Genomic DNA, 24,613 nt, shown 5'->3' with positions numbered 1-24,613 from the left:
CATACCCAAAATTATGTCCAAAAATCTTAAAATGATGTCATAGAAGCTTACAATCTTGTTGGGAAGGTGAAATAGTTGAAAACAAAATTTAAATTTGAGAAACAGGGCGTGTGTGTACGCACAGGGGAGTGAGCGCGCACGCCTTAGAGAAGTTTTAAAATGTGTGCGTACGCATAGAGGTGTGCATATGCACAGGTACCAAAATTCACAATGTCTGTGCGCTCACACAACCTGTGCTAGCGCCCTCAAAAGATTGACCTTCCCAACGTGTGCGTGCGCACAGAACTGTGCGTACGCACAGGTTGCAAATTCTTATTGGCTATGCGGGCGCACAAGCTGTGCTAACCCTTCAAACAGAAAGCCTTTCCCTGCCTGTGTGTCTGCGCACACAAACCAGAAATCACAAATTCTGCAGCATTTACAGAATTCAGATTTCAACACCAAACTTTGAATGATCATAACTTCCACTACAGAAATCCATTTCCTACAAACTTGATATCCACTTAAAGGTTTTTCAATGAAATTTAATTTAAAATAAATTCCAACAAATTTTGAAAACCGAGGCTCAAGTTATGATTCGTCAAAGTTCACCGAAAATCAATTTTTACCAAAAACACTAAAACTCAATTTTACCATAATTCTCAATTCAAGACCAACTCAAACCCATTTTTAACGATATCAAAACAACCCAACATCCATACCAACCACTCCTTCAACCATTTTATCAATCACACAACTTTCTTAACTATTAAACCATTTAATACTCACCTCATTCCAACTCTAAATTCAGCCTAATATCACATCCAAATTCCTCTGCCACCAATCAATATCAACACCAACCACAAGATTTAAAACTCCAAAATAATCATCAACTTATATCATCACACATCATAATCATTATTCAACACATCCAAAATCATCATAAAGACTCATAATTCTTCTCATTCACCAATAATGTTCCCATTTATCATCATTAATTAATCATCAACAATACTAACAACTCTCAACAACCATAACAAATCTCAACATTCGTCATCAAATTTCTCAACATTAACAACCATCAACATATAATATCACTCCTCAACCATATCCACTCCATACACTATCATATCAATCACTAAATTATAATTCACATTCAATTAACATATACATTCAATTCCATCCTATTTTAAGGTCAACTAGCTTAAATTTTCAGAAACATTACATATTACATAAAGGAAACCGAAACCATACCTTGGCCGATTCCCAATATGCGCAAACACCCAAAGCTTGATTCCAATAAGATCAACAAACCTCAAGCACCAACACCACTTCCAAAACTCACCAACTATCAAACTATATACATAACATAGCAAGAATCAACACCATGGCTAACCAAAACATCAAACCATAAGAGTTTGAAGAAACTTACCTTACCCAATGAGATTACAGATAAAATTCAACAATTATCCGCTACTAGAGATCGCCTAAACAACCAAAACCACAAAACTTACTCAAAAACCAAACTCCAAAAATGCAAAAAGTTAGGGCAGGAAACTGGGGTATGAGTTTCGAGTTCTTACCAGATTTTCTTAGATAGAAAGGAAGAGCTTATCGAGAGCTTCGCATGGCCGCAAACGACTCGTCAATCGGAGTTCCGTAACTCAAGATATGATCAAAACAAGGTTAAGGTGAATAGTAAAACCCCAAACGCCTTCTCTTCTCTCTTCTCACCATCCCTCTCTCTTTCTTTTCTGAAAATGAGGCTAAATGCCTCTTAGTTGGGGAATTTATATGTTTGGGCCCGGTCCAACCCACTAAGTGTTTTTGGTCCATTTGGCCGACTTTGGGCCAAAACCTTTAAAATTAGTATCCGGTTTTCGATTCTAAATTATTTTTATCCTTTCAAAACAATAAATCAATTTCACAAAATCTTATTTTCCAAAATACGTAGTACTGGACAGATTAGAGCCGGTACTGCCAGCTTAAGCGCTAGTCTGCATTTTTACAAATTTTTTTCGAAAAAGATACATTTTCCAACTCAGAAAATTTCATTAAATTTAAATTTCACCTTTATAATTTCAAATTAAAACTTCTAAATTTTGAATCTACTCCGGGAACTTAAGAATTATTATTTTATTAAAACGGTTTTACGTAAAAACTCCAGTTGTTATAGTTAAGATATGTTAGAATAGGTTAGATTAGGCTCTGAGATTGTTGAAAATGTTGAATTATTGAGCTGTTTGCTGATTCTTGCTACTAAAATTGTTTGGAAAATGCTTGACTGTATTAATAATAATTGAGTTGTTTGTATATTACCTTAATAATGATTGAAAAAATTAATAAGTTGAGAAGGATTGATGGATATTTAGTTTGGATGGAACCCTTTAAGGGTGGCTAAATCCGAATTTTAGGGGAGACTCTGTTGAAATTTTTATAAGATTTTTAGTGAAATCGAAAAAATTAAAATTATGTTTTCGAAGCTAGAATTAATATTTCTTGTATTTTGGTTCATATATATTTGTCTCTCATTGTTTATTAATTTGTTCGTTTATTTTATTACTTGGTTGATATATATATTAATTTGTAGTCTAAGTCGTTGGATCATGAGACGACACAGGCAGAGACCTTCAAGTATACCCATACTTTGAGGAAAAACAATGAGAGATTTGCTAACGAGCAGTCTATGGCCCATTATATGAGTTTAAATTAATCCTAACACTACAGGAAATTTTCATAATAGCGACCAATCAAACTTTTCTAGGATTTAAAAAAAAATCAGTTGCTAAATTGGTCGCTAAATTTCAATTAGCGACCGATTTGGTGACCACCCACTCTTGGTTGTTAAATTGGTCGGTAAAATAAAAATTAGTGACCGATTTAGCTATTAATGACAAAGCCAATCTAGTTGGTTGCTAAAATTGGTCGCTATTTTTTAACTTAGCGGTCGAATTAGCAACCAAAACAAAAAACAAGATTTTAGGGTATGTTAGCGACCAACCACTATTAAGCTTGTTTTTATATTAGTCGCAAAATCGGTCGCTAAATTAAAAATAGCGACCGATTTTGCAACTAATATAAAAACAAGCTTAATAGTGGTTGGTCGCTAAGAAGTTGGTCACTAAATCAATTGCTAAATGTTAAGATAGCGACTGATTTAGTGACCAACTATAAAATACTGGTTTTAAAGCAATTGGTCGCTAAATTAATTGCTATTTTATAATTTAGCGACCGAGATAGCAACCGACTTAAAAATATGTTGATAAAATAGTTGGTCGCTAAGGTAGCGGGCACTAAATCGATTGCTAAGGGTTAATATAGCGACAGATTTTTGCGACCAACTATAAAAACTTAGCATTAGAGAAATTGATCCCTAAATAGCGACCGAATTTGCGGCTAACTAAAAAATAAAAATTACAAATTAATTAGTTGCTAAATCGGTCACTGTTTTAAATAATAGGAACAAACTGGATTTCAAAATAAATTAAAAAAATCCATCACTTTTCAACCTTAACCCTAAGCTCTCTCCCCATATAGAGTCTCTCTCGCCGCCTCCCTCACTCTCCGGCGGAGTGGAGAGAGAAGTCACTTTCCGTTGAGTCCTAGTCGGTGCCGTTCTCGTCGGAGCCATTCTCGCCGGTGCCATCTCTCCTCTTTGAGTCTTTATTACTGTCTTCCCCTCGCCGCATACTTTCTCTATTCGTTCCGCCATTGTCGCAGATCGTTGAATCCCCATCCAGATCTGTTATTGCTCACATCGCGTCGTTCTTTTCTCAGCGTTGCCTCCTGTGGTAAATTTTTCTCCGGTAACAACAACAATAACAATCTTCCAGTTAAGCTGATTTTCTCCTTCAGTCAAGGTAGTTCAACTTCGTATCTCTGATTTTGATTTCTCACTATAATTCTAGAGAATGTCTCTATATTTTTATTTTGATTTGGTTTTATCTATTAGGATATTACTTATTTTTGTTAAATTAACACAAAATACAAAATAGCTCAATAATAAGTTGAATTTGGAGGTAGAAGCTACACTGAAGTGAAACGTGAGTTTCTTCATGGCGTGGCTCTTCTTCGCTCAAAGGAGACTCCTTACGCCTCTCACTTCACTTCAATCGCAACTGCATTGCATTGTCTTCTATTAGGTTTGTTCCTCTGAGATTCACTTTAAATTCTATAGATCTAAGCTTCGAGTATTGCTCCACCATTGCAAATTTGTATTTCACTGCTAACCAGGTGAGTATGACCATGCATTTTTTTTACTTGCGATATACTTTTCGCAATCCAAGCTAAATTTTATATTATTTATTTAAGCATCAATCTATTTGATGACATTTAATCATTAAAAATATCCTTTTCTTTGAGTTATTCCTTTAAAATATTTCAAACTATTGAGTATTTTTCTTGTATTATTGAAATTCCAAGCAGAAAGGAGTAAAATCTCAAAGGTTGGAATTAGAGGCAACCCTGAAGAGTTCTCATGAAGAACTTGAAAGTAAGAAAAGAAAGTCTTTCTTCTACAGAACCAAATGACAGATTTAGAACAGAAATTGCAAGTGGGTGTTGATAAATTACCAGTTAAAGTAATTATCCTCCTAATCTTACCTTTATTTCCAACTAATTTTAAAAGAAGACAAAAAACTGAAATAACAAGATTTGTATCCATTTCAACTTCGCAAGTCGCATAAAACGAATAATATCATAATTCAAACTCATCATAAGGCCAAAGTATGATTTTCTGAGTTGATGTTTCAGAAAGATTAGCCATTTTGAGCTCTTGTGTGTTAACTATTGTAACTAGTCAAAGTAATGCTATTGTAACATAGCATTTAAGTACAAGAGATTAATGTTTATAGTATGATTAGAATGAATAGTTTTATGTGTCTCATATTGGCAGAAGAATATATAATTGAATGTCTGTATAAATATACAAAAAATGAATGTATTTGTTATTCAAATGTGCTATAAAAATTTCGAAAATGTAATGTTTGCTATTATGTTATAGGGTGCTGAGGGTGTTGAACCTAAAGAAGAGATGGAAGTTAAGTCCAAGAACATTGGATCAAGCATTTCAACACCATCAAAGAGAAAGAGCAAGAAAAAATCAGAAGCAACAACTTCTCAAGCATCATCTTCTTCTTCTGAGGTACATATTCAAACAACTACTGTCCATGCTTCTTCTGCCATGAATTTCGAGTCTATTTTGGGAGTTGCTGGTGTTTCCATCATCTTTTAATAATCTTATTTCAAGTTCATTGATTTTTAATTGTTTTGTTGCATTTCCACCTTGTTTTTTATATGCAAAATTTGGAACTTGTAATTTATGACCTAACAACTTTTTTTTCAAACCTAATTGACAAATTCTCTTTCTAACCTTTTCTTTGTATATAGTTGATTTGAATAAGTCTCTTGTTTTCCAGGTACAGGCACAATTCCTATCCCTCACATCTTTCTTACATATTCTCCATGTCTTGTCTTGCAAGAGACTTCAATTGTTGTATAGGTTTGATTTTTGTTTTTAGAACTTATATATGACTTTGGTAATGATTTATTATTTGATTCTAGGAGACTTTTTTTTTGTTCTTTCCCTTTTTTAGGGATTTCAAAGGTTTGTGGACTGAAGTGGTCTTATGATGATAACCGTAAGTTAGCATCTGGAGGAAATGATAATTGTAACATCCTAACTACCAAAGCTCACGCTTCCGGCTGCGCGACTCTGATAGCTCGGACATTACGACGACACTTATACTATTTAATACTAAAATATGAGCCTGTTTAAAACTTTAAACCGTAATACCGCTCCCAAAAATACTTTCGTTCGATAACGTACATCCATAAATACCATACAACTCACACACACACACACACACACACACACACACACACACACACACACACACACACACACACACACACACACACACACACACACACACACATATATACAAGCATTAGACAATACAATTCATATCCCTCTTACAGAATATCTCAAGATAAAGGCGAGGGTACAAATAATAACCTAAAGCAATACAGAGCATCTCAACAACAACTAAGTATACTCTTCGTGACTTCTGCGCCCATATCCTGAAAGGGGAAAAATGTAGGGGGATGAGAACATCATCCTCGAAAGGGTTCTCAGTAGAGGGTTTTTGGGAATTACTGTAATAGGATACGTGAAGATAAACTGTACCAGTGATTAATAACCGTCTTATGCCTCTTTTCAAAAACAACGGTTTACAATAAAATTGAAGTCGAAAATCTTTCTGAAAGAGGAACCATTCAATTCTCAAAAACTCAAAAGCCTTTCAAAACAGTTTATCTATGCTGAAATAAAATAGCCTTTCATATTTTATTCTAAACCAGAAACACAAAACCGAAATCAACAATCGGTTCATCTCATTCCAACCACGGCCCTAGGCCCAAACAATCCAACCATCAACCAATCACCACAGTCCAACAGAGTCCCAGTAGCAAACACAAATAGGAAGATGCAAGCACAAACAAACAGTTATTGCAAGTAGAACAATTAGCAATTAATCACATATGCAAATCAAGTATAATATGCACACCCAAACAATGTCATATAGATGCATATGATGCATGCCTGTCCCTAGTGGCTGATGATATCATCTGTCGGTTATAGAGCCAACCCGACAAGTCCTGGTAGCTAACCATTGGACTGTCCCTCTGTCGCGCATCCCCAACTCGAGTTATACTCATTATAAACTTGATCATAACCATGATCCATATCCATCACCTTCACTGGTGAATATTTACGGGGGCGAGCTCATCCGGGGCTTTCACAGTGCCCGGCCACCCTTACGACATAGGGTCAAAAGAGCTTCGAGTCTCAACCTGGAGCACGTGGTGGCTAGCCACTGCTTCCTCCCAGGAAAACCCTAATCTCCAATAGTGGAAGTGCAAAATCACAATTATCAATATCTCAGCATATATGCATTCATTCTCAGCCATGGATCAACATCCATCTCAGCCATCCAGCTCATGGTCCAACCCAGAACCAGCCAATATTGATAATCATACACAGCCATTCCGACTCACGGTTCAATCCAAAACCAGCCAATACTCATAATCATACACAGCCATTCCGGCCCATAACAAAATAGCACTTCCACATTCAATATCATCAATTCATAAAATCGGCATTTAAGCCATAAATCACTTTTTTCCAAATTATTTCACCTTGAAATCAAGTTTCAACTCTTTTCAGCCTTTGCTTTAAAGACCTCATTTCTCAAATCATCTCGGCTCATAAGCCACTTTTACTCAAGGTAAATTCCCCTTTGAAAACAATGCCATTCTCGGCATCCTCTTTCCAAAGCTTCCATAACCATGGCAAGTTAAAGATTTATTTTGAAACATTCAAAATCATCCATTCAACAATGGGATTTTATAACAAAAGTTCCTTGGCAGAGTCCCAAGTCTTTAGGGGAGGATAGCATAACTCATTTCGCCAATTCATTTAAAATCATTAAAACCTTGGCTTTTCGATTTGAGTAATAAAATAGGGTCTAAGCCAAATCGAGTCACGTAATCTTTTACTTCTTTCAAAGCCGTTTCCTTTACTTAGGCAAAACTAGCTTTAACCCCCATGATAAATTCTAAAGCGTTTCAACTGTTCAAAATTGTTTTAGTCTTGCAAAAATTCAGAATTCAAAGAGTACTTAAAACTTTTCTCAAAACATTTCAAAATGAAACTTGTCAATAGACATTCAGGTTCTTTCAAAGTCATTGAAACTTCTTTAATTGAAACCCCCAAGTCAAATTCAAAGGCATAAACCTTTTTCACATTCAAACAGCTTTAAAGCACAAGTTTCATATAAATAACTTTCTCCTGAAAGAGATACAATGCCTTTCTTAAGAAGCAAGACTAAATCACAATTTCCTCTTTACTGATTCATTTCGAAAACATGAATCATCCTTTTCTCGATAATTCAAATAAAACCGGATTTCAATAAAGACTTTAACTCATCATGAATCATCCTTTTCACAAGTCTTTAACTCATCATTTTCCAGACAACATTTCAATAAAGACTCAGATTTTATAGAAATTTCGGCAGCACCTCCCCTAAAATTTGGACTTTGCCACCCGGTTTGGGTCCCAACTAAACCGTTTCAAAATCCTTTTCAACAGACCAAAAATCCAAAATCAATTCAAGGCAAGCCAAATCCAACAGTCATCTCAATTCCATATTTCAAGGAAACCGTTTCAAAAATCAAATCGTTATCAGCCGAATAAACTCATTTCTAAAGCTTTAAGGAAACGGTTCAGTAACAATCATTTATCAAAAACCAGATCATTTAAAGCAAGCCAGGCTGAATTCAAGAGTGGATTCTATTTTTCACATTCTCAATAAAATTAACTCAAATCAATTCTCAACGGGTTAAACTCGATCTCAAAGCTTTAAAAGAATCAACTTGAAAAGCATTTCGTTTCACAAAACCACACAACAATTCAACCAACAGACGTTCATAACCAACCAAGGCAAATCAAGCCATACATAAGGCCGATACAATCACCAAATACACATTCACTCACATCAGTATCCATATGTAATAATTCCAATATATAAAATATAGTTTTTGGAAAGCTCCCCTACCTCAAAACGCAATTCCATAACCCAAACGTCTCACAGAGTCCTTTCCGCCTCAACCCGAACTGACGGCAACCAAGACCTTAGCTCCCAGTCACGTTCACAATAACCATAGCAACACTAATCGCAACATACAATAATCAGGACTCGATTCCACGTTACCAAACACAACAGAATACTAACGCGAGATTGTTCGAAACATAATTTCTTACCGAAATAACACAATGAGGCAGTTGCGATTTCGAACAGGTCCGGCAACAGCTCCGGCGGCGACCAGAAGCTCCGGTGAATCAACTATAAAAACCACGCAGCATTAAAACCTTCTCGAGATCCAAAAAGGCAGGAACCTCAATTAAAATCCTTACCGGCAAACTTTTCTGGCGACGGTAGCAAGGTCTCAAGTGGCAGAAGCTCAGCCCGGAGCTCCGGCGGTGATCCCGGAAGTCACAGAACCATCCCTGGCGGTCAGAATCACAGAGATACGGCTCCCTTCTCCGGCAACGACACCTGCGGCGGTCGAAACCCCTTTCTGACGCGGTAGCTTGGCTCACCATCATCAGCAACGACGAGCTCCGGTGGGGGCAAGGGCTACCCTAGCGATGGCGACCACCACAGTGACAGCAGCGATGGCAGCAGCGTTGCTTTTCTCTCTGGCTGTCGCGTTCATTCTCCCCCAGATCCGATCGGCGACTGACCACCTTCAACGGCAAAGGAGCAAGTGACGGTGGCGGCTGGGTAGCGATGGATCTGAAGCAGGGAGGCTCGGTCGCGGGAACAGAACCTTACCTCCGCCGATCTCCCTCCCTCACAGTCGTGCAGTTCATGGAGGTGGCAGAAGCTTCATCCATGGCGACGCTGCAGCGCGGTGACAGATCGGCAGCAAGGCGCGGCTCTACGGGACGGCGGCGCATGCGAAAACGGCGGCGGTGAGGCAGCAGACGCGACCGGCTGGATGACGGCGCGGCATGGTGGCGAACTGAACAGCGGCGCCAAGCTCTTTCCCTCTCCTTCCCTTTTTCTGGCTCGATCCCCCTTTCCTGATTCTGTTTCCTTCTTCCATGGAACAAAAAAAGGAAATCGTGGGTACTGCTATGGGCTTCAAGTTCGGTGAACTTGCTGAAGGTGAAAGGGAAGACAGGGTAGGGTTAAGGGAAAAAACTATGTGTTGAGGGAGGTGAGGCTACGGCTGCTAGGGTGAAGGGAATTAGGGTTTCATTTTAAAAAATTAGGTTTAGGGGCATTTTAGTAATTTCACATAAAATTAGGAATAATATAGTAATTAGAAGTAAATTCTAATCCAACAATAATATCCATAAAAATACTATTTGCTCATCAATTTTTACAAATTACTTTCAATAAAATGCCCAAAACCAAAAATTATAAATAACATAATTAATTTCTCTATTTTCCAAAACAGCAGTACTAATATATTAAAATATTAATTATTTAATGCAAATCATGTAAAAATCCCTATTATTTCATAACTGCCAACTTTATAATATAATTATAGTAAATAATCCAATAATTATCAAATTGGATAATAATCATAACTTATCTCAAATTCAATAAATCAAAACTTGCTTTAATTTTCTTTAATAAAGAAATTTCTGAAATTAAAGCTACATAAACACTGAATTTAAAATTAGCTAATAATAATCCTTTTTCAAAGATTTTGGGTCTTACAATAATAGAGTATGTACTTGCAAACTTCATCAACTTTCTAACTCCCCTTTCTACTGTGTTACTCCTTTGATTTTTATGCATTGGTACCCTAGTAATTTCCTTTATATGTTTGCAGTTACTTGTTTAGAATGAACACTCAACTCAGCCGGTCTTGAAGTAACACAATAGTGTGGACTCCTTGCATTTGGAGGAGGAACTGCAAATAGATGCATTCATTTTCGGAATACAACCACAAACTCACACTTAAGCTATATGGATACTGAAAGTCAGGTAAAAGTACTTGTCTAGAATCTTTTTTATAATATCTAGTTGATTTTGTTTTAATTTTTTTATTTACTGCATGGTTGATTATTGGGTGGAAGCACTATGAAAAATACATGTCTCATGCTGAAGGGTATTTCTGAAAATTCAAACTATGAATGGATCACAAATTACTAAATTAAAATTGAAATTAATTAATCATCAATAGAATTGAAGACTGAATGATTAATCATTAATGAAATGTTAATAGAGGGGAGGGATCATCAATTATGTAATATCGTGACATTCATAGCATCAACTTTCATATATCGAGACAAGGATAAAGACGATTCTTACTCTCAGGGGCGGAGCTAGAAGAAACATTAGAAGGGTTAAAAATATTTACACAATAAAATAATATTAAAATAAATTTTTGAGGGAGGCTAAACTGAAATTTACATATAATTTACATGTAAAGAATTAAAATTAGGGGAGCCGCCGTTGCCCCCCTTTCGCAATATGTAGCTCCGCCCCTGCTCACCCTTCCTTTCTTTTATTCTTACCCAGGGGTTAAAAATGTTAGTGCCAACATTTACAGCAAAAAGAATTAACAGCAACTGCCAATTTCAATTTGCGTCTCAGTAGAAAAGACTACACCAAACTTATTGGTGATAACAAGTGTCAATTGCGTGAACAATTAATAACACTTGTTTTTCTATTCACTTATATGTTTCTTGGATTGTAATCTTTTTATGACTAAATTGTGTAATAATTTTCTGTTTTTGCTCTTATATTACTCACTCTTTTAATGACATTTGAAATCTAGAATATAATTTGTTTGTTCATTATGCCTAGATAAAAAGGGTGAACTTGACTAAAAAAGAATATTTATGAAGATTTTTAGCCAATTGCTCGATTTTCATGTTAGTTGTTAATGTTTTCAGAATAAATGAAGTTTTATTAGAATTGAATAAGAATAAAAAAGCTCTTACTATCAAGAATATGGTATACGATGCATAAAATAAGCTTTTCAATTAATATAGTTATTTGGGAATATTTATGTTGTCAAGTCTTTTGTTTCAATTCATTGCAAAGCAATATAGCTCATTTTATTTGGGATAACAAAAATATTTTGTTACCAATAATGCTTGGTTGCTAATTAACGACTGATTTATTGACTGAAATGTTGGTTGCTAAAATACAGGTCTCCACTTAGGGTTGGGGTCGTTCTTCGCCAATGACCTTCGCTCCTCCGCGTTGACAAATTTCTTTACCTCTACCACTGTTAGTAGTCCCAGAAAGTTGTTGACTTGAGGGAGGTGGTACAGAAGCTAGCATAAGAGCTTCACCAGTAGGCAGAGCAGTATGAGTAGAAGTATCGAAAGATTCTTGCACGCATTGCTGTCAGCTCGAACCTGACAGAGAAGTTGGAGCAGCTCAATCGATTGCAACAGTAAATGGAGGAGTATAGCCAACAGATGCGCGTTGGAGGTAGCGCGCGGCGCTGCTAGTTCCAGCGGCAAAGCTGTTGGTGGGGCACCAACAACAGCACCTACTCCTCCGCTTCAGTAGGGGGACCATGACGCCGCTGCCGCCGCCAACGAAGATTACCAGGGTCTGTAGGGTTTAGGGTTTTATGCATTTTGTTTGTCTATTTCATTATATTCTAAATTTGTGACATTTTATTTTATTCAGAGTATTTATTGTTTAATAAAATAACTTGTTGATTTCTGACAACTTTAATTTTTTGCTAACAACTTTAATTTTTTGCTAACAATTTTGTTAACAAGAGTCTACTAATTGTAGCTTAATTATACCAAAAAATTAAAAAATTAAAATTAATATTACCGTAGAATTTATCGTCGGATTTAACTTGGCGCCTAAACACATGAAACGGCGCCAAAATTACCGTCAGATGTATCTGTCGATAACCATCAACACAATCTCGCCAAATTTATTGAAAAGACTGATGAAAAATTCGTCAGTAATTAGTGTCGGACAAAATAAATCTGCCGGCAAATAGTTTCCGACGATATTCATACCATTAATCCAAGGATAACGGTAATCTTTTTAGCGACTAATTTATTTGATTAATCTGACGGTAAATCTGATAGTACTCAGCATTTTCCTTGATGTGTATGTTATAAGGTTATTAATTGAAAAATTTTATAAAAATAGGAGGTTTGGATTCTTAGTATATTTATTTTTATATTTATTAAAAAAGTTAAAAATATTTGCTAATAATAATTTTAATATGTGTCTTTAATATATTTTTAGCTAAAATCCTTAATTTTTTTTTTGTTTGCACCATAGTATTTACTAAGACGAAAATCTAATGACTAACTTTTTAGGTAATATAAAAATATAAAGTGGTCGATCATTTCAAACAAACAAGTTTTATTTTCATCCTCCAAGACGAATCAAACACAGAAAAAATAGTTAAAAGACAAATCTTTATTCACGTGTGTCAATTTGCGTTGGTCTAAAATCTTTAAATATATTATTAAATTAAGGTTGAATATAATTATTAGATGGAAAAGTATAGATAGACAATAAGAATACTAAACAATGTGAATAATGGATATGTCAGATGTTCAATTCAATAGATATGCAGATGATTATGTTCATTATTTTTAATTTGATAGTTATTTCTTTTGATTTGATTTACTTATGCAGAGTTAACAATGGCTAGATGTTCAATTTACTAGGTGTGCAAATGGTTATCCGGTTTAGGAAATAATTTAAAAGTTGAGTGTTTTTTTACTTTATTGGATCAATTCTAAAGCCCATTGTTCATATTGTTTATAAAAATCATTGTCTATCTAGTAAAACTCTTATTAGATATATTCAACTAGAAATTAATTTCACACGAACTGAATGCGGTGATACCTTAATTACGTGAAAAACTAGACATGAAAGATTCCATCGAATAATCTTAATTATACCTCTAATCCTTATTAATTACTAACCGCTATCTAGCTAATTCTACTTGCCATTTTCAATGGTTGCATGGGGGCTGCTTGAAGTTACTTTGTTCGTGAAACAATTGGAGTGGGTTTGTTTGTATATAATGTCAATGAGATTTTAATGCCAAATATAATTGCCTAGCTATAAAATCTTAAACGCGGTAGCGAATAATGGCAAACACTAGTAATAATAATGAAGACTTTACTCTCTTTTAAAGTAGGGCCTTTAATTCATAACCTAATTATGCTCTATATCAAAAGAAGATGATGGATATATGGAAAGTTTTACAAGTGCTTGGCAAATATATATACAAGGACACATATAAAAGTATTAGTGACTGCTAGCTTAATAGAAAAACATGGTTAAGATGTCACTATCCTATATTGCTAGCCGACGGTAGGTTCGCTTTGGCGTATGTTAAAACATCCTAAAAAGCTTAAAGAAGTAACATATGATTACAATTTTGTACATATGAAATATATTACTTAATACATTAATAATTGTACAAATTACAAAGCTGATTTTACATGGATGCATGATTTACTAGTTAATACTTTCGGTTTGAGAGTAGAGACAAATATTTTTGTCACCATATGTCTGCCAATGTGTCATTATTGGGTTGGAAAACAAAATCTAAAGAGATATATATGCGTAGAACCCGGCCCTAGAAATAATGGCTGATCCTCAAGCGAATTATATATGGAGGTGTTAGTTAATAGTTAGAGATAAAATTTTGTCTTATATGTAAATTAACATTAATTAATGTTTTATTTTTTACTAAAAATGTATTGTATATATATGTGCATGTTATCATTCTTATAGTTATGATAACTATAATGATTATACAATTTTATCAATGTTTTTAATTATTTAACAATGTTTTATCATTTGAAAAATAAAAAATATTGATAAAATGTAAAAGATTAACTTTAATTTTAATAATTCTTTTTAAATATTGTTTAAGTACCTTAAGTCCTTAACCATCATTATAAATATTGACATTATAAACTCCACCATGCATACGGAGCATTTTTACATTCATGACAGACAAAAAATACTTGCATTGAATAATTGCATCATCATCATCAACATTACTATTATTATTATTATTATTATTATAATAAAAATCTGCAGTGGTTCTGAGTCCTGTAAGATTAAGAAGGTGGAAATGGAGAAAGATTTGGGTGTTAATAAGAGTGATGATAAATATAAATGAGAGATTTGAGCGATGAGGGCATGATATGGATTATAATGATCAGATTGAGATATGGGATAGTGTCTCTCTCATGCACGCTGGCTCTAATAACACAGCAACACATTGAAGGGTCGCTTTCATGTGCCATCACTTTATTCCTTCTTTTCTCAGAGGCCAGGGAATGTATGTAGTGCAGGTCAGAGAGGTGAATACTGAATCAATCAATAATAACGCTTTCTCCTCCTCTCATTTCTCGTTGAAGGGATGATGAACCAACCAACCAACCACATTTTTATATACAAACAGAATGGAGCCAGTATAGGGAACTTGTTATTTTGCATACAAACTGAAAACGTGCACATCTATACATGTAGCGCGTGGAGTGATGAAATAATTATACCACTACTACCATTCCAGCAGTACCAGTACCAGACTCCTCTACTTCCTCAGGAATTTAAACTTAAAAGCCTGCTTCCCACAGTTGGCATCCATATATAATACAATATTCTCATCATTCATTCTCAAAATAAACGTAACTTCATCACATGTATACATATCTAAGAGTAATTTAATTAATATTATTCAAATTATTTATTAATTTTAATATAAAATTATCAAATATAAATCATATTAGCACAAACTCACTTGTTAATTCAAATTAGACACTTAGGGTTTGAATGGAATTGGAATGGAAGGCAGGGAGCAGTGGAAGTGAGAGACATGTGACATAGGGGCGGGGTAGGGGGGCGTGGGGGTATTGTCATCTGCCAGAAATGGCAGAGAGACAGAATGTGGACAAGAGTTGTATGCACACCTACACTCACTTTCACTTCTTCATTAGCATGGCCTAATCATTTCCTTCCATATATTCCTATTTACATCCCTCTATCATATTCACACATATCATATCTCATATCTATCGTAATCATTTTTCTATGCATCATATGCTTCTTTATCATAATTTATGACCCCAACTTTTATTTTATTTGTATGATACAACTTTTTTAAAGAATTCCTACTAATATTAGTTTAATTTATAAATTATTTTATATTTTTTTTATAAATTTAAAATATTTATTCACAAGCTAAATTTAAAAATTAATATCAATCTAACAAAATAAATGACACAAAATAAAAACATTAATTTGCTTTTAAAAAAAAAAATCGTATGGTGGAAGCGCGTGTGGTCTCCCACATTTGTTTCTAACTTTTCTCGATCGTCCTCCCGGTCATTAGTATTTAGTAGTGATATTTCTAGCTACATATACATGGGAATAGTATATCAACATAAGATACGAGGTATTATTTAGAAGCGTCATTGTTCATATGCAGTAATGTATGTGTTTTACGAAAGTGATGTATGTGTTTCGTGACAAATATGCATCATATATATGCTGAAGTTTTCATAATTGATATCACTTATTTATTTGCGATAACTAATCATGCTACATCTCTAAGTTCAAATGGCACTACTGTGATACTTATATAATAAATATAGTAGATGCGATAGCTCTCTCCCACTTCAACAACTTATTCATAATGCTATTAATTAAACTTTTGACACTTTATAGCTTTAAAATGAATTAATGGACATTTGTTGAGAAGCACATGTAACAAACTTAGTTGCTCAAACTTATAGCTTAGCTTGAATGAATATGTACATGTGTATGGAATTGTGAATATAACGATTAACGACCATCCAACTGTGTTCGCTTCAAATGTAAATAAACATAATTATTGCCACACAACTTTGCCATTGAGGTTAACGAAACAACTTTATTTTCTGCATATTAATACATACATACGTTATATATTTTCTACTAAAAACATTGACTCCTAGTATTTTCATATATATATATAATTTCTTCAAAAGATAACAAAATTCACAAGTACCTTTTTTCTATATAAAAAAAGCAATCCTTCCGAAGTTTAAAATGATCAACGTTATTCTTTTTTTCTAATTATACATATATATATATAATTTCTGTATACCTTCACGTACATAACTCCATATATATGCTAATAATTTTTACAAAAAATTAACTTTTGAAAATTAAGGAAATCTGATAACTGGTTATACATAAAATTTGATCTCTAAATTTCAAAACCTACCTATATCGCAATTTTAATTATATATTGAAGTTGATAATACTAAACTATATAATCGATGTTAAATGTTGATATGTGGTTAATATATAGTAGATCTGCAGACTAAACTATTGTTCTTACTGTAATGATAAAAGGGAAATAAAAAATAAAGGAAGAAGAAAGAAGAAAAGAAAGATTATTGAGGGATAGAATTATAGGTGGTAATTTGAATGAAAGGCATAATGGCCAGCTATAAGCAGAGACAAAAAAGAAATGATTTGTGTTTGCCACCGCCATGCCATTTTGCCATCTTACTTAGGGCTCAAATCCAAAAAGAGAAAAAGCATTGTCATTTAATAATCCAAGGGATCTTGCTCTGTATATCATGGAAGATATTATTCCCACGGTACGTATTTATTCTGACATCACCACCACGTTTGCCTTACGACACCATTAACCTATTTACAAAATTATGCACAATATTACACTTTTATTATACTCTCTTATTATAATTAACCTTCTCTATATTCGTCATCAGTAAATTACGTGTCTCCCAAAGTAATATAATTATCAGTAATGTTAAGGGGAGAGTATCTAATTTTTTTATATTATATAATTTTTCAAATTATAATTATTTTAAAAATAATTAATGAATATTAAATAAAAAAATTTAAAATTATTTGAACTAATTTTTTATATTTGTCTTCTAAATATTATTGTATAATTATATCAAACAAAAAATAAATAAATAAACAAATTAAAGACAAAATGAAAGATTGCAATTAGGGCCAGAAATAAATTTAGTTGGATCAAACTTCATTATTAATAGGTTAGGTTTATAATGTAATTAATTATCTTAAAAAACTCATTTTAATAACAATTATTTATATGTAATTATAAAATTCAATATTTACAAGAATATAATTATTTTTAAAGTTTTTAAATTATAAAAAATATTTATAATAAAATATAATAAATTTAAAATATTTAATAACTTTTAAATTATAAAAATTAATTATATCTAATCAGACAGATCCGACAAATTAATAAAACTAATTTGCTAACTTGGATCAAACTTATTAATAAATTTAGACTTTTAAAATAATCTGGATCCAAACGTGTTTTATGACAAACTAAATTAAGTATTAGATCAAATATAGGCCAAGCACCAGATCCATTTCCATCTCAAATTGCAATTCTATATATGTTTCCTTTTTTCAATATAAAATACCTGTTAAGACTGTCAGTAGGTCATAGGATTTTTTCCCTTCTTCTTACATGATATAAAGCTTCCAATTCAAATTTTCTAGTTGTTACTATCTTACTAATTAACTTAAAAGAAAGTATAGGAAATAATACTTTTTTGAACCACGTAAATAATAATAGGTTAAGAAAAAAATTAACGTTAATTTTAATTTTAAAGATTTGAATCTTCTAAGTTTCAAAATTCACAAAATAATCTATAATGTTTACTTTTTTGTTAGATAATATAGTCTTCTTTTAATTTGATTCTTTTAATCAAAATGATTATTAAAATTTTTAAATATTACTTTTAAATTTTTAGAGACAGTTTTATACTTTACTCTTCGAATCAAATTGGAGAAAAACTAGATCGTTTAATAAAAATAAATGTTGGAGACTGTTTTATCTATTTTAAAATCTAAGATACTAAAGTCTCTTATTTTAAAATGCCCAATGATTAATTTTGGTAATTATTCTATATTTTTGTTTATATAAAAAGAATTTTTTTTCAAATTATTCATGTTAATTAAATTTAATTATTTTTATTTTTTAAAACCAAATTAATTTTATAAAAGGATTTTTATTTTTTTTATTTATTTTTTATATGGGTTTAAAATTCTAGTGTTTGTGGATTTTTAGTATTTATAAATATAAACAAAAATTTATTTTAATTTTAAATATAATTTAATTTTTATTTGCTACGATAATCTGTCTTCTCAAATCCAAAAAATTTAACTTATGTATATTTCAACATTTATAAATGATGTGCTAATATCTATTTTTTCTTTATTTTTTAGCATAAAAAATTTATTTTCTCCAAATTTTCGTTTAAAATGTTTACCTTAACCATTAATTCAAAGTTTCTTTAGAAAAATCAGGTTTGGCACTTCTTTGTAGTCATCATAGACATAGTAAAATAATAGGTACCACGTAAAACACCTTGTTAAATTAATGTAAGAGTTACAAGATGAAATAGCTGCTTTTTTTTTTTGGGAATACCAACAAACCAACAAAGAAGGGGTAACAAACACTGTAATGTAGACTCCTAGAGTTCAAAAAGTAATTATATTTGTCACTTTGGCTTTGCTACTTATGTGTATATAATCATCTAATAATCTACTTAATTGTAAGATTTCTTACTCAATAGCTATACTTTTTACTTCACTCATCAGTTTCTACAAAAAATGTACTTCATCATTTTATGTGCTTATTAGTTAATGACAAGTAACAAAAAGAGAACATAATTATTATTAACTGAATTATTATATATTGTGGCTAAATTCTTGAACGGTAGATAAACTAGACGCTTTCAATTGTCCAGATGGTCCACAAATTTTTAGGCATGACAAAAGAATATGAAGTAATTAATCATGGTTGTCACCCTCTTAATTAATTCATATGAGATGATAACAATATTATAAGTTTGGGGTTTTGGAATTTGAGAAAAAAGGTAGGTGAATGTGGGGTTAGTTCGAGTTTAGAAAGTTAAAAGAGCAAAAGGGATATGAGAAAGGCAAGAAGCTTTTTTGATCCCAAAAGTCAAACGAGCAATCACCCACCATAATGATGCTTCACCGCCGATGCAGCAGAGAGAGAAATGCATCCAATATATAATTTATATATTAAATGAATAATATTTACATTCAATATATGAATTGGTCCCCCAGAAAAGAAATATTTTTATAATAAAAATGATCTTAGTAATAAACAAACACCGGAGAAAGTGATAGATATATAGATACTTTACATTGAATTGATGATGAATATATGATGGATTAATTTTTTTCATCACTTATATATACATTTGATTCTATGTATCTATCTCTATTATTGTGCACTCATCATTAATATTAGGCTTTTGCTTTTGCCCATATTAAATAACGAAAAAAAAAACTAAAAAAATAAAAGAAAATTATTAATATAATTTTTTTTAGTCTAATAATTTTATATATTTTTAGTTTATATTTTTTAATATTCTTCTGATATAATAATAATCTACAATTCTACAGTAACAACATAGGGGAGGATGTTGCATAGAAGTTTCATACAGATTTTGAGGGCAAACACTATGAAATTTTAACTATATTATATATATATACTAAAATTAACTTTTAAAATCAATTATTAATATAAAATATATATTAAAATATAAATACATATTAAAAATAAATTAAACTACATATATATTTATATATAAATATATTAATAATTAATTTTAGTATATAAATAATATTTTTGATAAATTTTTGTCGTCTATTGTTGACCTCCATGGCACAGTGAAATTCCACTAACCAGTTTTTCCCAGAAGCTTTTTATTATTATTAGCACACACACGAACAGTGGCATCACTATACTACGACTTGAGGACAAACTGATAGCTTCCATTGTAAATTGAAAAATAAATAAATAAAGGTATGCTATACTACACGAAAAGTCTCTCTTCTTTCCTATTGTCTTTCTTCACTTTTTAGCATATTTTTCGCTTTCCCTTTTTCAACATTTTCAGCTATTTGTTTGTTTTATTCTATATCCAAGAGATTATCAATTCCCCCATCACATGTTTAGAAAGAGAGAGAGAAGAGGGGCAAAGAGCAAAAGGGAAAGTTATTGGGTTTTGTAAACACTATAAGTTATAGTGTAATAGCTTCCAAAAATAGAGAGAGAAAAAAACATTCTTGCTGCTCACAAAGATCATCATCATCTTTCTATATATATATCTTGGTACTAATAGTAATAAGTAGGAGTTATTATTATGATGTCAACAACAACAACTTCACAAACTATGGTTAATAACCAAAGCTTATTTGGGGAGCAAGATCATGATAATGAGAATATGGCTACAGAAATGGGATTTCTTCCTCTTCTACCAACAAACATGATCTTCCCTACGTCTCCTTTGGGATGCAATCAACAACAACCCTGCTACTCGTTATTGAAACCCTTCTCTTCGATATTATCTCCAAATTCACTTGCATCTGATCAAGCTGATTCAACATCAAACCTAACCGCTGAAACCCTACTCGCAACTGATGCGCAACAAAAATCAGGATTGGACCTCACCTCTACCACTTTTCTTGGACCTCAGTTCCTATCTTTGAACAGATCCAGTATAAGTAATCCATGGTGAGAAAATTAAACCTAGTTTTATTTCATTCTCATGCAGGCTGTTAATTTGTTTTGTATTTTTGGAAAATAATCCCTTTTTATCATGAAAAGCTGTCTTTCTTTTCTTCAAGTTGTTTTTTCCTTGTTGATAAACTATTTTTGGAAAATGAGATAACGTAATTGTACCCTAACTAAATATTTAATTATATGTATAGAGATAGTGAGTCACGGGTTTGGTTTTCATATAGGGCAACGGGAGAAGTACCTGATTGCTTCAGCAGTAAAAGAAATGTAGTAGATAATCATCATCATCATGTGGGGGTTCCTACCATTAAGATGAAGAAAATCAAGGGAAGAAGAAAGGTTAGAGAGCCTAGGTTTTGCTTCAAGACTATGAGCGATGTAGATGTCTTGGACGATGGCTACAAATGGAGGAAGTACGGTCAAAAAGTGGTCAAGAACACACAGCATCCCAGGTACATACCGTTTTTTATTAATGCTATTGTGGTTCAAAGTTTTTCTCTTCTTGTTTTTGCTTTAGTATACAAAGTTGAAACAATAATAATAGATTAATACATGCTAGTTTATTTAATTTTCCTGTTTAAACCTTGTAGCCATTGTACTATACACCAACACATGTTTTATATACTAAATGCTGATTCATTCTCTCTCCAATCTTCCCCACACCCCTATCACATTATTGCTTTTTTTTTTTTTTTATATCAGTCTTCACCCACGCACATTGGCTTTGAGGCTAGCTTCTGGGTTTTGGGAAGATTTTAGTTTTCTTGAATAATGTGTGGGGATGACAACAATAATTATTAAAGCAAGATTTTTCACTTTATGTCAAGTTTGAGGGAGGAAAAGAAAAGCATGGAACATAAAGAATTTTTGCTAAGGACAGAATGAGAATAGAAAGAGTTATTATTACTCATGGTGAAAAGTTAGCATGCATTACTCTTTCTATAAAATTGATAGTTAAAAATAGTTAATAATCAAACATGTTAAATTATCTAATAATTTATAATTATTAACTTCACATAAAAAAAAGTATACGTAAGTCTCCACCGTTAATCATTGCTGTTATTAGATATTGTTTAGTCTAATTTTTGCTTAAATGTAATGAAGCTCATTATTCAAATTCAAAATTTGTTTTCCTTCACACTAATATTAATTCATGGTGCTATATATTTCCCTGATGCACTATAGAAACCCCATAATTAACCAAGTCTTCATCATAACATTTTTCGTGTGCCTTCATGATTTCTTACTATGGAAAACGAGAACACTCAAAAAGAGTGAAATGATTCAATCTGCAGTACCCACTTATTACTTTAGCATCATGAAGATTTGTTTAGTAGTGTGACTAATACATACCACAATTATTGGCACATGCATGCCATATATATTTTCTTAATTCAATTAAGACTTTGGCCATTAATTATTTGACATAAAGATGAATTAATAGTAAGAATAATGATTGAAGAAGCATGTTTACGATGCATGTGCAGAAGCTACTACCGTTGCACACAAGACAATTGTCGCGTAAAGAAACGTGTGGAGCGCTTAGCTGAGGATCCAAGAATGGTGATAACAACATACGAAGGAAGACATGCACACACTCCATCCAATGATCTTGAAGACTCTCAACCTCCCTCTCAACTTACCAACTTCTTCTGGTAGTAGTCATATATACGATGATCATCAACACCAACATCAAAATTTATATTTATAACTTATAATATGATGAATGTTGTACGTTGCATATTTTTATATGTGTAGCTTCCAAAGGGTGTGCTTGGTAGAGATGAAATTGGAGTAGGTAGAGAGGGAATTGGTGAAGAGAAAAAACTGACCATATAATGTCCATGTTTTTGGATTTTATGGATGCATGCACATGTATATACTCTTCTCCATATATATATATATATATATATATACCCACTCCTTCCATTTTCATCCCTTATTCCAAGCACATACCATACCAGTGTGCTTGATTTGTGTCTACTTTTTATAATTACTTAACATGGATGTAGTAATATATCTTGGTGTTTTATAAAAGAAGTAAGATACCAGTGAATTCGTAAGTTGCCCTACTTTTCTGATGGGCTTCTTCTATTTATGTAACTACGGCTGAAGCAAAGACATATTTGATTAGAATTTTAGATCGATCATTATAACTTGTTTATATACCTGCCTATCTAGTTACACTATAATCGTTATGAGGTCCGATCCGGTAACAGGAATTATTCTGAAAATTCAGATTATATACCGTGCGAGTCTAACTTAAACGAGTAAGCTTTTGCAAAGCTTTCATCCTTGCATGAATATATCTCACTTCATCTCCCTCGCTCAAAACCAAGACACACACAATCACACAAAAGAATTAGTATTTGAATATAATTAAGGAAAATTTTTAGACACGCTCACTCAGCTTGCTCAAAATGATTTGGTTTCACTACTTTTTATATAAAATAAATTTCAAATATTAGTATTAAAGTTTAATTTTGATATATTGAATAAAATATTTTACATATTAGTCTAATTACATTTATTTTTGTAGATAATCATTTATATCGTTAATGTAAAAAATAATTATTTTTACTGATTTGGTGATATATAATTGATTAACATGTGTAAAATTATTTTATACTAATAGTACATTAATTAAACTAATATCATCAGATTCTCTACTTTTTATATAAAAAATATTAGTCTCTTAGCATTTATTTTTATAATTTTAGATAAAGTAATAATACTTGTCTGTTGGATTAAAAAGTCTTTTATTATTATTATTATTATTATTATTATTATTATTATTATTATTATTATTATAAGAGACTTGGAAATGATGTTTATTGATTATTGAAAAAAAATTTGGTCAGTCACAAGAAAAAAATTGTTTTCGGTAGGGAAAAAAAAGTTTTGTAAAACAACAATACTTAATATATATTTTTAAAAGGCACATAAAAAAAATGATAATTTGTTGTTTGGTTCGGCCCCTTGGGCCTTTTTTTCTCCATTTTACCCGTTTTTCTCATTCAATTAGGCCCAATATTTACCGGCTTAATATTTTTAATTTTTTATTCGGTTCTTGATTTTGTTGGTCTTCGTTTTATAAATTAGTTACGCCGTAAGCATTGAGATTGGTGGATCCGTTACTTCTCTGTTTTTTTTTCCTCAATCTGAAAACGTTATAATGGAGATGAATGAATGTGATAAACACCAAAAAAAAAAAAAAGAATATGATAAAGATGAAAGCGGTGTAGCTGTTGCAAGAGGGAGGAGGAGACAAGAAACTGATGGCACTGAAGGGGGCCACCATAGTAGGGTAAGCTCTCCGACACCCACAAGATGACCATTTCACCCGTCCTTCTCATACCCGTGCCTCCCAATCCCATTTTCCATCTCCAACTGTTTCTTTAACGTTCTCAATTCTTCTTTTTTAAATAAATAGCAAACTCTGCTGTATTGCTGTTCATTTGTCGTAGCTCAAATTGTTCCG

General features: G+C 32.3%; 2 protein-coding genes across 2 annotated transcripts in view; one reads left to right on the top strand and one right to left on the bottom strand.

Moving 5' to 3' along the window:
• Window positions 1-24,613, bottom strand: part of LOC107631143 (RNA cytidine acetyltransferase 1) — a 568,507-nt gene that overhangs the window by 96,700 nt on the left and 447,194 nt on the right. The window lies entirely within an intron of this gene.
• LOC107634662 (uncharacterized) lies at window positions 20,446-23,268 on the top strand. The gene is made up of 3 exons (XM_016338091.2): window positions 20,446-21,126; window positions 21,357-21,584; window positions 22,620-23,268. The coding sequence occupies exons 1-3, from the start codon at window positions 20,756-20,758 to the stop codon at window positions 22,789-22,791; spliced, it is 771 nt and encodes a 256-aa protein (XP_016193577.1). The 5' UTR covers window positions 20,446-20,755; the 3' UTR covers window positions 22,792-23,268.

This window comes from Arachis ipaensis, chromosome B3 (assembly GCF_059453495.1).
Source record: "Arachis ipaensis isolate K30076 ecotype BB chromosome B3, ASM5945349v1, whole genome shotgun sequence".
NCBI lineage: Eukaryota > Viridiplantae > Streptophyta > Magnoliopsida > Fabales > Fabaceae > Arachis > Arachis ipaensis.
The sequence above is the reverse complement of the archived record's forward strand: the minus strand, read 5'-3'. Positions and strand labels throughout refer to the sequence as shown.